Source organism: Apodemus sylvaticus, chromosome 21 (genome assembly GCF_947179515.1).
Source record: "Apodemus sylvaticus chromosome 21, mApoSyl1.1, whole genome shotgun sequence".
Lineage (NCBI taxonomy): Eukaryota > Metazoa > Chordata > Mammalia > Rodentia > Muridae > Apodemus > Apodemus sylvaticus.
In genome coordinates, this window is record NC_067492.1 from 16,771,313 (window position 1) to 16,788,751 (window position 17,439).

Consider the following 17,439-nt stretch of genomic DNA (forward strand, 5'->3'; position numbering starts at 1 on the left):
CAGTGGGTCTGAGGCATGTCATCCTTGTCCTAAAAGAACAGTCTGTGTCACACAAATGAGCAGAAGGCAGACGAACATTTTAAAGAGAAGACATCCGAGTGGAAGCAAGGCTTCTTATAGGTTGATTTCTCTCCATGAAGATTTGTTTGTTAGACGATTGGAAGACGTGTTAAGATGGCGAGAACACCATTCTATTTGCTTCAGAAGCACTTTATTAAAGTCTGTTCCAGGGCAGAAGGTACAATGCCTGCACTGCTCTAGCACCATGAAAAGAGAAGAAAGTGTGAAACCCAGGCAGAACTAAGACTGGCTTCTTACTAGAATGCATGAGTTGGCATGAGTTGGCATGATTTTCTGGTTTCCGCTGGAGCAGCTGAATCCACCGTTTCTAGTAGCCTTTCCTAATTTTCAGCTATATCTAGAGGCTTGTTGTCAAGAGTTCATGGGAAAAAAAAGAGTTACAAAAAATAGCCACTTTGAGAAAAACTAAGTCATATTTGTATTAGCTCTCGTCCTTGATAAAATAAACTGTATGCACCACTTGCTCTTTATAGGAATAAATGTCTTCTCCCTTCATCTAGTATCAGAATGAAGCCTTAACTGCACAGTTATCCGATTAAGGCCAGGAGGAGAGTTAGAAAGCAATCAGGACTTTGAACAAAGTTCGATGTAAATTGACCTTGTGCTTTTCTCCAGGCAAAAGCGTCCACGAGACTTCCAGACTGTGACATGTTTGCTAAGTGAGCAGAGCATCAGTACCTCCGCGAAATTAAAATCCTCAGGCTGCAGTTGAGCGAGCATGCCGTGAGCCCTGGAAAGCATGTCAGATGCCTCAGTTTACTCACCCTGCTGATTAACGAGCCGCGACTTCTTGCAGTAATATGCGAGTTCCTGTTGGCAGTGCTCCGCCCGGTTAATGGAGGCCTGGAGCTGTTCCATGCTGGCCGCATACTCGAAAACCCCAGTGTGAGCGTTCTCAGAGTGAGCGTTCCTGACTCTCGTTAAGTCGGAGCCGTTGTGCTGTATGACGGTCCATGCCGTTTCTTGTATGCAGAAATGGGGGAAGAAAGAGAGGAGACCATCACTAGTCTGCAAAAGTTAAAATAAATAAAGAAAATCAAAATCATCTTCTCTCTGAATTGAATTTTTTCCTAGTCATCAAATCTCTCTGAGAGGCAAAATCAACACAAATGGACTCTCAAGTTTTTAAAATTATGATGGGACTCTCTCCCCTGAAATGGATGCTAATACCATGCATTTGCCATGATTTTGTCAGTTTTATATTATTTAACTACAGCAATATTTATGAGAAAGTTATTGGAAAAATCAGAATTATTGAATTTTTGTAGTTACACTCATGTAGTGAAATCTAATAGTCTAGGTTTTTAAAGATACATCACTATTTTTTCTCAAGAAAGAAACAATGGTACATATCCTAAGTGTAGACCATAATTTGTTTTATACATATAGAATTATATATTATGATATAGGGGAAGGTGTATATTACAATTTGTAAAATACCTTGAATTATGTGATGTAAAAATGAAATTGTTTACTTTTAAAATTATTCATGTTACCAGCCAAAATGAAGTCAAAATTTTAATCTCTTTAGCCAGTATGAATATATATCTTTTTCTCTCTTTCTTTCTTCTTAAATTTTGTGTGAGTGTGTGTGTCTTTAGGGATATACACATGACTGTATGTACCCTTGAAGGTCAGAAGAGAAAATCAGGTGCCATGGAATTTGGATTATAGGCAGTTGTGAATCGATGAATTTGCCAAATTGGGGGAAAGACATAATAAATTATAGAATATTCTCCTCTATTTAGCTAATATAACCACAAGAATCTACAATAGAAACAAGACAGGAGGGTCAAGTTTGACTCCATTACTTCTGTGATAATCAAAAGAAAACTCTAGGTAAAAGAGACAGGAAAAAAATCAGTGTCCTGTGCCTTCTGATGGATCATGGTTTTCTGCGAAATGATGGCTGGTACCTCCATTTTTTTCTTTACATTTCAGCTTAACATAGGATGTAATCAGCAGGAAACTTCTCTCCAGAAGGTAATAATATATAAACTAATAGAATTAATTATGGGTAACCTGCAGAACAGGGTTGAGGTCATCAGATACATCTGGAAACCTGGGATGTGTCTGTGCCCTTCAGTAAGTGCAATAAAAAGTAAAAATCTAAGCCTCCACTTCCAAGCTTGAATTGGCAGAACCAGTCAATAGGCCAGGTCAGAAATCCTATAGTTGTTGCTGCCTCAACCACAGCTGTTGGACGTTTAAGGTTATTATTACCAGGAGGCTCCAGTCACCCTGGGCTCTGTCAACCTGCCTCTTAGTGTTCCATAGAACCAATGGCCTTTTCTTGGGGTGAATCTGCTGCTGCACATGAAGAGGCTTAACTCGGGCTGAGCAGCTTCCAGAAAAGCAAAACAATGAACCTGCTTGGAGCCTTTGTCTCTGGGCCTTTTGGGTCAGTTTAAGAGGGACCTCCCTACAGTTCAGCTTCTCTCTTCTGAAAAGGTTAAAGCCACCATGCATGGCTACTCTTCAACAGCAACTCATATAAATGTTTCTTTTTGGAAATACTAAAGTAGACAGACCTTAGCAGAGGTTCTACAGGCAATTTTATTTTCTGATACAAAATGTTACTACATGTGCAGTTAATAAGAAGTTGCGCTTTTTCGCTTCTTGGCCTTTTGGCTAAGATGAAGTGTAGAAGTTGGGCTTAACAGCCCATCTAGATCTCCAAGGCAAAGCAGACAGGAAATCATTTGAGATTTTCAGCAGTGGAGGTGAGGGCTCCAGAAGCCATGTCTGGAACCACCTGTGTAGGGTTTAGTAGCAACTTAGTGTCACTTTCCTTCATGTTCAGACAGGATTATAGTATCTGAAGTTTCTGGTGTGGCTTTAGAAATAATCATCAGAAAAAAAAAAGGAACACAGGATCTGTAGTGAGTCATTTTACTGGGCACTCTTGGTTTGATATCATTGATATTACTTCCCATGGCTGTCACCAGCACACAGCTTGGCACTTGCAGAGGGCATATGCTAGGGAAATAAGGAAATCACCAAATATGGAAATGGAGGAATAGAAATGGGGTGGGGTCTAGGTTAGAACACAGCCCAGGAGGTCATCTGTGCTGTCTCTGAAACTTCCAGTGTCACTGAACCATGTCATAACTCTCTAAGCGACAGACAAGAAAGAGGGTGGTGACCTGCCATGTAGTGTGAAACCATGAACGGTCTGTGATGGCACATGACTTCCAAGCCACCAAGTTATTCTGTCACATATGCAGATAACTACCTTCATCTCTCATCTCTCTATGATCATCATTTATCTACAAAACATCATTTATCTGCTATCATCTATGTATTCATTTATAACTTACCTATAACATCTATTACCTATCTATCTTTTACCTATCATACATTCATCTATCAGCTATACATCTACTGTCTATATATCTATTATTCACTCATCTATAATCTATCATCTTTCTAAAGCCTATCCATCTATCATTTACCTATGCATCATAAATCTAGATATTATATATTCATCAATTTATCTACTTATCTATCTATCTACTCATCTACAATCTATCATCTGTTCATCAATGTTTATCATCTATCCATATATCATCTACCTATCCTTCACCCATAACCTAGCTATTCATCTATAATTTTCATATACCTATCTACTCACCCATAGTATATAATAAATATCTGTCATCTATCTACCTATCAACTATGTATCCATTTATAGTCTAACGTCTGTGTATCTATCATCTATCTGTCACCAATTACACATTCATTTACCATCTATTCATCTATCTAACTCTGTCTTTTACTACTATCATCTACTTACCTACCTACCTGTCCTGACTGACCTGGAAGTACTCTTTATTGGGAACCATTTCTCACAGGGAACCTTGGCAGCTAAGGTTCCTCACATCCAAGGGGCTCACAAGCCATGACAGAGAGTGCCAGATGCACCTGTGTGTGCTGCATCAGAATCCAGACAGGAGCCCAGACTAGCGAGACAAGTCTTCTCCAGAATGACTGATCCCCCATCCCTACCCTCTCTAATGTGAGAAGGACCGTGGCTCTGGAATGTAACAAATCTGTATCAGGGAAGTTACAAATCCTTAGATTTTAATTACCCCAGAGGGCGGGCAGCAGACAAGCCTTTAAATCTCTCTTGAGCAGATTTACTGTCTGTAACTTGCCAACACAAATCTACATTTGAAGGTCTTTCAACCTCATAGTCTGTGTGTTGTTTTGCTTTACTGTGGCACTTGTAGTTGTCAGTTTCTCTGCCTCACTTCAAAAGAATAACATTCTTTCCTTATGAGTTATTAGGAATTCCTGTGGCTAGACAAGCAACTACCATTTGATTGACAGTCTATTGACTGGTCTCCTCTGCAGCAGAAGACAGCCTCCCTTTACACAATCATATTAATAGTCCTAATATGCACATGTGTTTGCTATTTTATTTCTCCTTTGAACAGTCTCTAACAGAGAACCCATATCTCCGTTAATGATACACTCAACAAAATCTGTAAGATGTGCTTTCACGTGTTTACCTTTACGTCTGTTTTAGAGTCAATGCTTTTCATTTCCGAAACATTATTCCTTACTAAATGCGACAAGAGTTATGGAGTAAGGAAAAGAAGGGCGATGAACAAGCAAAGATTGCTGAAACAGGCAGAAAAATCTATAAAGTTTAAAAAAATAGAATGGTAATTTGAGTTTGCCAGTGCTTCTCTCCCTGAAGAGATTTCTAATACTATGAATTGTAAATAAAGCTACTGAGTAATTAAGGCCTTGATTTACCTGAGGCTGACTGCTATTTTTTAGGGTGATAACAGTATAAAGAAAAAAAACCTGCTGTTTAAGCAACACATTCGCAAAGCTGTGGTTGCCTTGTGTTTAATAGCTGAGGGTGATGGATGAACTAAGACTGGAAGGAGCAGGTACGGAGTGCTGTGTTCTGGAAAGCAGATGAAAAGAAGAACAGGGCCAGCTAACAGCCTTGGTGCTTACACAGCTGCTTCCCTGTTAATCCGACGGGCCACTAAGAAGCCTCTGAAATCTCCAAGGCAAAAAATAATCAAGCTATTTTTTGTAAGACCCTTGTCTTACTGTTGTAGAAGCATTGTGCGCCCATTAAGTGAACGTTGTTTCCTAGACAATAAAATGGAAGCCTCCTCCCTTAAGAGTTTATCTAATTGGGCAGGTCAACAACCTGAGCAAGACACTACCCCTCAAGAAGACAGGTTTTTATTAAGCTGCGGTAAGAAAGAGGGGCAACAATTATCCCTTTAATGGGATAATAGACTTTCCCTTCCCAGAATTCCTATCCACTAATACTGTCCATATGAGCCATGGTGAGGTTCTGTTGGGGCTGCTCAGATTTCTCTGCTCTGACTCAAAAAAAAAAAAAAAAAAAAAAAACAAAAACCAAAAACCAAAAAAGCAAAAACATAGCTTTGAAGCTCAAGAAGAAGGAAGACCAAAGTGTGGGTGCTTTGGTCCTTTGAAAGGGAAACAAAATACTCACAGGAGCAAATACAGAGATAAAATGTAGAGCAGAGACTGAAGGAAAGGCCATCCTTTCTGCCCCAGTTGGAGATTCATCCTGTATCTAGTCACCAAAACCAGACACTATTGTGGATGGCAAGAAGTGTTTGCTGACAGGAGCCTGATATAGCTGTCTCCTGAGATGCCCTGCTAGAGCCTTACAAATACAGAAGCAGATGCTCACAGCCAACCATTGGACTGAGTGCAGGGTGCCCAGTGGAGGAGTTAGAAAAAGAATTGAAGGAGCTGAAGGGGTTTGCAACCCCATAGGAAGAACAACAATATCAACCAACCAGACCCCCCCCCCCAGAGCTCCCAGGGACTAGGCCACCAACCAAGGAATACATGGAGGGACCCATGGCTCTAGCCACATATGTAGCAGAGTATGGCCTTGTCAGGCATCAATGAGAGGAGGGGTCATTGGTCCTATGAAGGCTAGATAGATGCCCCAGTGTAGGGGAACTCCAGGGTGGGGAGGCAGGAGTGGGTGGGTGGGTAGAGGAACACCCTCATAGAAGCAAGGGGAGGGGGATGGTAGACGGGGGTCTATGGGAATGAGGGTAAAACTGGGAAAGGGAATAACATTTGAAATGTAAATAAATAAAATATCCAATTAACAAAGACATAGCTTTCTCTTTTCTTCTGGCTCTTTCTTTCAGAGGCTGCCAGAACCACCCTGTGCTGCCTCTGGTACTTTGGACCTTGTTTTCTATGTCTGAAGCCTTCTTCCCTGCCAGGTGGCAGACCTTCACGCCTTAGCTCCAACAGCTTGGCTCTCTCATGCTCTCTCCTAAGCTCCCGCCTATGACTCTGTGACAGACTTCACCCTAAAGCTCCCATACTGTCCAAGCATCTCCTTCTTCTTTGAATTCGGCAGAAACTGAAAGCCACAGGCTCAGGACAGCTTTGAAAGCCATCAATTTTAGGGACTCCAATCTCCCCCAGAAAGGCTCCTTTTCCCTCCAAGAAACCCTGATGTCCCCATGTCATTATGATAAAAATCACTCTAAGCTGCTTGTTAAAAAAAAAAAGCAGAGATTCCAGCCCAGAAACCCCCAACAGTACGGGGGGAATGGAGAGGTGAAAACAAAGAATTTCTATTGGTCAAGGGTTGGAAAGCTACCACTTTAGCTCCCCCTGAAGCAATCTTCTTTATAATGTAATGTTTGATAGAGACTTATTAAACGCAAAACCTATTTCATTGGAGCAAAGACAGTGAGTTTAGAATGGAATATAACTGCCTTCCACCAAACAGGTACATTTTCAGGGACTCACCTAACTCTATTTTTAAATTTTATTTAGGATGCTCAATTGGCAAAGAAATTTCAGTCTTTAATGTGACTTAAGAAACTATCCATTGGAAATACAGATTTTTTTTTTGTTTACTTGCTTGTGTCTGTTAGCTTGCAATGCTTGGACTTATTTTTAATCCACTTGGAATCGTTTCCTTCACAGTGATTTCAAACTTATATTAGCTTTCTAAGTCACACATTTGCAAGCTACTGATTCAGCAGTGTGCCTGGTTTTCTTGACGGCTCTACCTGATTTGGGTAACAAGAAGAGACGTACAACAGGGTACTGATCAAAGTGGAGAAAGGCTTCAGGCTGCAAGAAAAAAGGACCAAGATTTAAGTTCTTGCCTGTTCCACCCGATACCATCAGCCTTCCACACTGACACTTGCTAAGTCTTAGTGTCCTCGTTTGCAAAAGTGAAAACCAAGGAGATTTTCATATTGTCATTGCGTGCTTCTCCTGCCTCCAGTTGGGGTTAAAATATTCTGAGTTGCCTCATTTGTTGGACTATGTTTCAATATTCTGAGGCTTCCAGAGACAAGGAGATGTCCCTGAACAACTGTGTCTCTGCCCTCAACATCTGGCAGACATAATTCAGCAATTTGCATATGGCGATGCATGCCTGAATTATTATCCATAGTAGCACGCGAGGTAGTTGATCCCGTCATTTATAGATCTTTATTATTTGTGAATTCATCCACTTGCTGGAAATTTATTTGTAACCCCGAAATTTTCTAGTCATTTGTAGTCATGCACAGAGCAGCAAAAATTGAGTTCAGCCAGAGCTGAAGAAACAGCTGCTCCCTGCCTCCTGCTTCAATGTTCGCATTGGAAATGAATGGAGTTATGATCTATTTTGTAATTCTTCCCTTTCTCTCTTTTAGTTGATGACATTGCTGTTTAAAATGCACCCTAATATTGCCGAGGTACTGAGAGTTATCATTACGCTCAGACCATGATTTGAACATAAAACATGTTGGATTAGTACTGCTCAGCCATAGGCTCCAATGCCTTGGGTCATGAATTCAATGTTAATGAATCACAGATCTCTCTCTCTCTCTCTCTCTCTCTCTCTCTCTTTCTCTCTCTCCCTCCCCTTGTCGCCTCTCCCCCCCCCCCCGTGTATGTGTGCATGCATGCATCTGTGTACATGTGTTTTGTGTGTGTGTGTGTGTGTGTGTGTGTGTGTGCATATGGGTATGTATGTATAATGTCTTTAACCTTAAATACATATAAAAGTTTAAATATTGATATATTGAGAAGAACATTGTTACCAGAGGTCTCTTGAAAAACCTATCTTACTATGTTCCACTTAGGAACAATGATTTAGGGTTTGTTTTTTTTTTTTTAATTTAATGTCCATGGTGAGTTTATGGAACATGACTACGACAAATCAAGGAATGATCTCCCTATCTCACTCTCTGCTGTTCTCTCTCTCTCTCTCTCTCTCTCTCTCTCTCTCTCTGTGTGTGTGTGTGTGTGTGTGTGTGTGTAAGTCTCAGAGAGCAGAGATATTTATTTATTCACATAGGTCTTATTTCCAGAATACCTCATATGTAGACAGCTCATAAAGCATTCATGGGAACATGATTTTTACAGTTTTTCTGGGCGTTGTGGTTAATTCTTACCATCCTATATGAACTAGGTACCTTTAAAAGTTAACCTGGACACTAAAATGCATATCTTACATGGACAGGATCATCCTTTGCTCTTTGTGAATTTTTTCCACAGTTGGTCTACCTAAATTTACAGAGCAGACCACATTATGCATACAAAAATCTGTGAGTCTTATGTCTCAAATACCACATCCAAATCTGTTTACATAAAATAACCACTTGGAAAGACTTATTATGGTTCTGTGCCCCTCCAGACCTCAGAGGAAGAATCCCCTGGCTACTCTCCAGGAAATTGTAACCTGCAGACTGTACAGTGGCACATGGAAGGTGAGCCTGTAAAATCAGCATGTGTTTTAGTCAGGAACTGTTTCCTCAGTGGTTGCCAATTCATGACGCCACTGAGCGATGTATTTGAAACCTCTCTATAGATATGTTCTACAGTAATTCTCACGCCACAAAAATCAATATCCCAAGATTAGCCACTGCCCTGTGGTTTTTTAGAATTCTATATTAGTATAAGCCTAGTGTTATATTTTATTCAGCCATCTCCTTCACATCATGTTTAACTGTGTGACAGACATCGTCAACTCAAAATGAGCTAAGTGAAATTTCTGATGTCCACTCCTCAACCACTATTCTGACCTTATCCCCAATAATGCAAACACGTTGGCTGTCAAGTACATCATGTTTCCTTTTGCTTTCTTACATTTCACATGTATGCCACACACAGGGCTGGTCTCCTTTCCCCATCTGCATTGCTATTAGTAAAGTGCAATAACCCCATGACCAGCTTGTCGCTGGACATCTGCCGTGCTGATTTGATGGGTCAATCCCCCAACAAGTCTCTAGAATTTGAATAGTTGATCCACAGTTGGTGGTTCTTTTTGAGAAGGATTGGAAAATGAGGCGTGGGGAAAGTGTATCACCAAGGGCAGGCTTTGTGACTTGCTCTCTGCATCCTGTTTGTGTTTTGAGATGTGAGCTCCTGACTGTAGCTCCAGACACCTGCTACCTCTCCCCTGCCATTGTGCATCCTTACCCTCACCCCCCAGAACTGTAAGAAATCTATAGGTTGCCTTAGTTTTATCAAAATAGTAAGAAAGTAACTGACACTTTTGTGCTTCCTAAATGACCTCCTAACTTTAACGCTATATCTATTATGTGTTTACTCCTGGACAGGTATTTGCCAATGTGAGAGCAACTATAGCCCTATCATAGGAGCTCAGGCTATCTACACCATATGAGACTGTGCTTTAAATGTGTTTCCCTTCACTCAGGATAATACCCACAGACCTTAAGCCTCTATAGTAAGGACCACATAACTCTCCCTCTTCTTCTGCACTCTATTAGAATCTCTCCTTATCTTGTACTATGCCTCACTCACTGATCATACTCAAAGCTAACTTTGGTTTGCTGCTGGTATGCCTGGAATTCTTAGGAGTTGGCATTTGCCATTGCCTCTAGCTAGAAGCATCTTTCTTTAGAGATTCACAACTAGACTTTTCAATAGAAAATATCCCTCCACAACAATGTGTGACTCGATTCAGAATTGCCCCCTTCCCTTGCTATCCTTTCCTTATTGCTATGGATGTCTAACCACAGTACTGTGCAGTGTTACATATTGCAGTGATGGAAATTATCTACACCATGAAGGCCAATAGAACTCTTACTAGCCATACATGACTCGGCAGTTAAAATTTGACTGGCAATTATTTGGTTTTAGTTGAAATACTTATATTTGCTTGCATTGATAAAATGAATTTGAAATTATTGAACCTTAGAATTAATCTCAATCAACTTAGAGTGAAGTGTGGCTGACATATTGGACAAAAAAGTATATCAAGAATTCTCCATTTGTATTTGATAACAGAAGGATAGATGCACCTTCTTTTTTGATGTTTGCATACAACTTCCCTTGGTGCCAACTGCTGAAGCTTTCTCTATTGGTTACCTTTCTCACACTGCCCATTGCTCTCATCTTAATAAAGCATCGGTTATCTCAACATGAGTGAATCTATTTATGAAGTCTCTCTTTTGTTCTATTTATTAATGTTTATTATACCTGCTACAACTGAGTCCTTCAGCTTTATTCTTTAAGACTGACTTGTTCCTGACCCTTACCTATGTGCTCCTAAAGTATAAAATCTGCTTATCCATTCTCACCAAAATAATCACACCAACCTACAAACAAATACCCCACTGGAATTTTAATTTAGGTTCATACTAAAAATCAATATCAGTCTTGCAGGAACTGACATTTTACAATGTTGAGCCTCTTAATTAATGAAAATTTTATATTCCTCTATACCTCTGAGATTTTAAATCATATAAAAAACATTTTATACCTATCTGTAAGAAGCCTTGCAAATCTTCTATTGTATTTTTTTTTTTTACTATGTGTTTAAGAGTTTTGAGGCTGTTGGAGATCCAATCTTCTAAAAGATTGCATTTTCTAATTGCATACTACTAGTATAAAGAAACAAACAATTTTGTGTTAACTTGGGATTCAGTAATTATTATAAATTAAAATAATTTACTAGGATTCTTCAGAATATTTTAAAATACAATTTAATAATTTATGAATAATGGAACTCATAGGTTGTCCTTTCCTATCCTTGAGCTTTTTATAAGTCTTATATTTGCTAAGACTTCCCATCCAGTAGTGGACAGAAAACTGTTCACACTGGCAAGATGGGGAAAGTTCTCAATATTTACAATCTATTGTCCAAGTTGAAAGATGTTTCTGAGCACTCTAGTTCTTTTTTGAATTGTGGGTAGATGTTGAATTTAATCAAACCATTTTTTTCCTATGACTGTTAATTTATGTCTGAATTTATGTGGAATAGGAATTCTAGGAAACAAATCAATTTCATGGTTACACATATTTAAAACAATGGCTCTTTTTATTTTCAGATCGCTCTCTCCTAGGCATTGATTGCTCTAACAAAGGCTTGTGTTTTGAGACACAATAGGAAACACTTATTATTAGAAACACTGCTCAGTCACCACTTGCACACAGACTAACAATATTGTAAATTATTAACATTTAACTAACACATCTGTTAAATATTTATGTTGCTTTTTACTAAATAGTACTGTGACGCTTAGTTTTAATTATCATCTTGCTACAATCTAGAATCTCCTGGGAAGAGAGTCCCACTGAGGAATTATGTAGGGAAGGTTGGTCTGTGTGCCTGTGTGTGGATGATTATCTCCTGTGAAGACTCGGGCCGCCATCAGTGGCATCATTACATTTGCTAGACTGTGTAAGAGTAGGAAAAGGTAGATGAGTATTAATCAAGGATGTATTCATAACCTCTGTTCCTGACTGTGCATTTGATGTAACTAGCAGCCTCAAGATCCTGTTGCCATGACATTACCCAAAAGATAGACCAGAATCTAGAATAGTAAGATACTGTAAGCCCTTTCTCTCCTAAGGTTCCTTTGGTCAGGGTGTTTAATCACAGCAACACAGAGGAAACTAGAACTAATATCCACTGCAGTCATGTTGCCAATTAGATCAATGTTACACTTGTTTTGTTTTAATTTTTGTGCAAGCAGCCCATTAAAGGAGATTTATCTAGTAAATGGAAGTGTGTTAACTTACCAGTCATATTGCAGTATAAGAGGAACGGCCGCAGAGGACCACTCCCATCTGAGTCTATGTAGTAGAATCCAGAAGCATTTCCTTGGTGCTTATAGGCTTCACATGATTGCTCATAGACAGCTGAGAGAGAGAGAGAGAGAGAGAGAGAGAGAGAGAGAGAGAGAGAGAGAAGAGAGAGATCATAAATGAAATAACATGAAACAAATCTCTCAAATTTTAAAAGATTTATTGTAGATCCCCAAGTCTATGTGCATCACTGGCCAAGGGAACAGGTAACATTTATATTTTAAAGCAAAATCCACCTTTCTTTTCTTTACAAATTAATATGGATGAAATGGATAACATACAGAAAAATATGAGGTTGTATTTTATGACTTTTTATCACCAAAGGAGAAAGAGACTATTAGATCAAAATGAAAATTTAGCTTACTTTTTATGGTAGGAAGAAGTAGAGAAGAGAAGACAGCGATTTAAATGTTAAGACCTTTGTAAGTATAATGTGGTATCTTGTAGTACCCATTTCAGAATATCTAATTCTAGTATCACCTTGTAATAACCTAACATCTGAAGTACAATACCATAACCTTCAGTGCTAATCAGGAGCTGCCCAATAATTATGCAACGGGGAAATTTTAAACAATATTTGAACTATTTTACTTTTTCACATCACCTTAACTGGAGGTAAACATTTTTCTTCAAAGGGGAAAAATGATTTGCAAAGTTCCTCAGCTATAGTTTTAAACGTAATTATGAAACTTCTCTAATGCTCTTTAATGAGCATCCAACACAATTAAGATTCAAAGCAGAGGAAATATTCATATGAAATATGCCCCCAAGTGGTCCCATTGTGTTGTGATCCGTAATTGAATTTTTTATTATAGGAGTGTATATTTGCCATGCATAAGGCTTGATATTAACATCTGTGAAATGCACACTTCTCATTGAATGCCCGGCCAAATGTACTTGTAACTTCCATTAGGTTTTTAATTCCATGAAATCTGAAATACGAAAAAAACCTCTGGGTAGCCACCCCTGAATTAATTTTAAATTTTTGAAAATTGTGTTAATGGATGTTTGGATGATATGAAACATCACAGATAATTTGTGAAAAGTTACAATTTTTTCATAATATTCTGGAACCTCCCTTCTACATTATTGCTCTGCAATATGACAGCGTCATTTCTTCCTATTGAAATTGCATAGATGGAGACATAAGAATGCAGTGGTTTGTAGCTATATTTTCATTGTGCACTGAAGTGGGCATATAAAATGGTTAGTTCTATATTCCAGGGACCACATGCATATGGTTATAAATGCCTTAAAAGTGGTTGCCAGAGATATACATGCAACTTTGGGATGGTGATGAGTTCCCAAAAGCATACAAATGGACAAAAAAATTAGAGCTTTTTAAAATTTATTTTTTATATTTTTTAAGATTTACTTTTATTATTTTTAATTACATGAAGGTGTGCGTATGTGTGTGTGTGCATGTGTGCGTGTGTGTGTGTGTGTGTGTGTGTGTGTGTGTGTGTGCATGTGCGATTGTGTGAATACTGATACCAGAAGCCAGATACAGAGGCCAGATGAGTCAGATCTCTGAAATTTTGACCACGTGCTCTAGGAATTAGAAACTGAAGTCAGGTCCTCTAGAACAGCAGTGCATGCTCTTAAATGCTGAGCCAACTCTCCAGGCCCATTGTTTTTGTAATTCTATGCATGCAATTGTGGTGGAGTATGTATACAAAAGTTCAGGGGCTTTGGGAGGCCAGAAGAGTTAGTTCCCTTGAATATGGAGTTGTAGAAGGTTATGAGTTCATCCAAGAGGGCACTGATAACAGAATTCAGATCCTTTGTAAGAGTGATATCTGTGCTCAGCAGATGAACCATCTCTTGAGACCCAAATGGGAAATACCTTTGCTTTAATGTTCACTGATAGATCTTCTATGGCATGGTAGTTATTTCCTAATTCAACCCTTTTTTTTAAGACAAACTCTCACTATTAGTCCAGTCTAGCCTCCAAGCCATGATGTGTCTGTCTTTGCCAGACAAGTGCTAAGATTCCAACAGAATCTTCTAGAAGATTTTATCTTTGCTTCTGCGTTGTGACCAACAGCATTGTTCTCATCCTGTTTCTCAGGACAAAACCCCTTCAGCTCTGCTTAAACACCCTGCTTATGGACCTATGCTGTTAATTTTTCAATCACATTGTGGGCCATGTGCCAAATGACCTTTCTATTTTCCATTCAAGTTTCTCCTTGGAGCTGTTTTGTTTATAGTTACATGCACTTATTAATAACAATAAAACATCAGAGTCAATTCCAGTACATTTAATAGCTTTCAGATTTGAGTCATTTATTATAATGGAGATGGTAAATGATATTTAAGAAAAATGAAATAACACTGTCCTTCCATATCTGAGTGACACAGTTGAGTAACTTAGCCTTTGGTGACAACTTAGGTAAAGCTTTATCTCCAGTGAGCATTTCTTGGTAAGATCTGAGGAGACACTGCAATATATAAAATCAATACCTGGCTATGGACTCATGAGGGACTGATAGGGCCAACAGAATCTCTTGAACACAGTCTCTCTACTCTTGAACTAAAACAGCTTGGAGTTTATTGTAGCATGTCCAGGGATAAGAGCCAAGGATTCTGACTCTCACTCAAGTAGGGACACAAAACAATGAGCTGTGTGGTTGACCTTCCCAGGGTTATATGACAATTGACTTGGCAATGGACACTCTTGCTTCCAAGTCAACCTCTGATTCGGTGTTGCCCAGAATTTGAGAAATAACATCAAACAGTGGGTGTGGAGGATGGGCATTTGGGTCTCTCCCTTATTGAGCAAGTACTGAACGAGAGTGGACTACAAAAATATCATAAAGCTTGTAGCTTAAGTAAATATTTCCGTACAAAAAAAGGCACATGGTTTATAATATAGAAAACTACTCTAGTCCTTCTTAGAAGGGGGAACAAAATACCCACAGGAGGAGATGGAGAGACAACGTGTGGAGCAGAGACTGAGGGAAAATCCATCCAGAGACTGCTCCTCCTAGGAATCCATCCCATATACATTTACAAAACCTAGATACTATTGTGGATGCCAACAAATGCTTGCTGATAGGAGCCTAATATAGCTGTCACCTGGGAGAGTCTGCCAGTGCATGAAAAATATAGAGGTGAACACTCTCTGCCAACTAGTGAACTGAGCACAGGGTCCCCAATGGAGGAGCCAGAGGAAGGACCCAAGGAACTGAAGGGGTTTGCAGCACCATAGGAGAAACAACAATTTGAACTACTCAGTACCCCCACAGCTCCCAGGGACTAAACCACCAACCAAAGAATACACATGGAGGGACCTATGGCTTCAGATGCATATGTAGCAGAGGATGGCCTTGTTGGACATAAAAGGGAGGGGAGGCTCTTGGGCCTGAGAAGGCTAGATGCCCCAGTGTAGGGGAATGCCAGGACAGAGAAGCCGGAGTGGGTGGGTTGGTGAGCAAGGGGAGGTGGGATGGGTTAGGGGATTTTCAAGAGGAGGGAAACCAGGAAGGGGAACAACATTTGAAATGTAAATAAAGAACATATCTAATAAAAATAACTAAAAAGAAAAAGGAAAATGCATGTGCTGTGACCTCAGGCTCTGGAGTTCCTCGATTCTGCCTACTCTCTGTAAGCCAACTTGGGAAGTTTATTAATATCCCTGAGTTAACTAGGCCAATAACAGTACTGAACTAAGAGGGGGTTATCAAAATCAAATGAATTCACATACATAAAATACCAAATCTACACTTAAAATTTAGAAACTGCTCAATAAAATTAACTATGATTACTATAATAATTATCTGTCCCATTTAACTGCCACCAATCTCATTAAACATATCTTAAAGAAGATTAATTCCTAGTAGTGTGGTTTAGGGGATAGGGTTTCTGGGGGTGGTAAGGTCAGGGGAGTAAATTCTTAATGAAAGATAGGCAGCAGGGCTCAAAGAGAGCTATCACTCTTGGAGATGTGTGAGAATACAGGGAGAAAATGGTAATCTGGGAACCAGGAATCAAGGAAGCCAAAGTGTTGGACTCCCATGAACTTGAATTTCTAGCCACCAAACTGTAAGAAATCAATTTATATTATACCTAAGCCAGCCAGTCTATGGTATTCATTTATCAATGCCCAAATGGAATACCCTCTCTTGGATAAGTGAATCTACATACCAGAGCCCACTCAGCCCAGCCCATCCAACGTGACTTCTGAAAACACTTTCATTTCATGGAATCAACAAAGAATCTGGCAACTGATCCTAATTCAACCAATACCGTTCTAGAAAATTGCTGTCCAGCTCAGGAAGCCAAAAGTGTCCACCCAGTCTATACCTTGTTTTATTATTCCTTAGCTATCCTTTGCTTTCTGTGCATATTTTTGTCCTTTCCAACTATCTGACCCCCTTATTTTTTGTTTATATACTCTATTTCTACTTTGGTGATTTTATGACATGAGGTGTGGCCTATAAACTAGAAACCGAATAGATGCTGAAATTCAAGCTGTGTGTACCCGTACAAGGTCACACGGGTCATGCAGGCAGAAATACCAGAGAAAGCAATACAGAGGAAGCAGAAGGCAGGGGAGCAAGCAGGTGTTTGTGGCTTACAGCTGTGACAAGTGGCTCCTGTGTACCCCGTGTTTGTGCAGTTACAATGAAAGGTGCTCCAAGACTGAGAACATTCACCACCATGCTCACAGGAATTGGGCAAACACCTAAAAGAGAGAGAAGAAGCTGTTAATCACCATGAGATAGCAGAGAGTAATGATCATTGATCATACATGGTCACGTGAAACACATAGAGAGTAAACTCCACAGGACCAAAGATTAAACAGTCTGGTACGGAGACACTTGACTCACAAAACTAAACCGTATCACAGCTCTTCATTTTCCCTAAGTGACATACTGTGGAGTCCGTGCAAGCCAGAACAATCAACAGCTTACAGGAAGCAGTATTCCATCATCTGAGTTACAATGCTGCTTGAGAATGGGAGGGAGATTGACTGGGGAAAGGGAGAGGAAACAGGAAAGGGAGAGGAAAGAATATTCACAGATCTAGAAATGCCCAAGGATGTTCAGTATCCATCCATACACACCAAGCAGTGTTGGGCTGCTTTCTGCTACTGAACCGAACTCATGAGAACTGCCCTGGCCACTGTAACTTTCCAAGAGAAATAGCAGCCCTATTCAACATCTATCAAGCACAGTAGGTTTACCCAGTTGAGGTACCTCAGTTTCAGCATGAAATCATAATACATTCTTTTAATCACAACCTACATTTGAGAAGCTACAT

The 17,439-nt window shown here is 39.6% G+C and overlaps 1 protein-coding gene across 1 annotated transcript in view; it reads right to left on the minus strand.

Annotated features, from left to right (window-relative positions):
* Window positions 1-17,439, minus strand: part of Cntnap4 (contactin associated protein family member 4) — a 295,010-nt gene that overhangs the window by 73,558 nt on the left and 204,013 nt on the right. Inside the window, 3 exon segments of the mRNA XM_052166567.1 lie at window positions 846-1,043; window positions 12,109-12,228; window positions 16,755-16,861. Of these exon segments, the coding sequence (XP_052022527.1) occupies window positions 846-1,043; window positions 12,109-12,228; window positions 16,755-16,861 (425 nt within the window).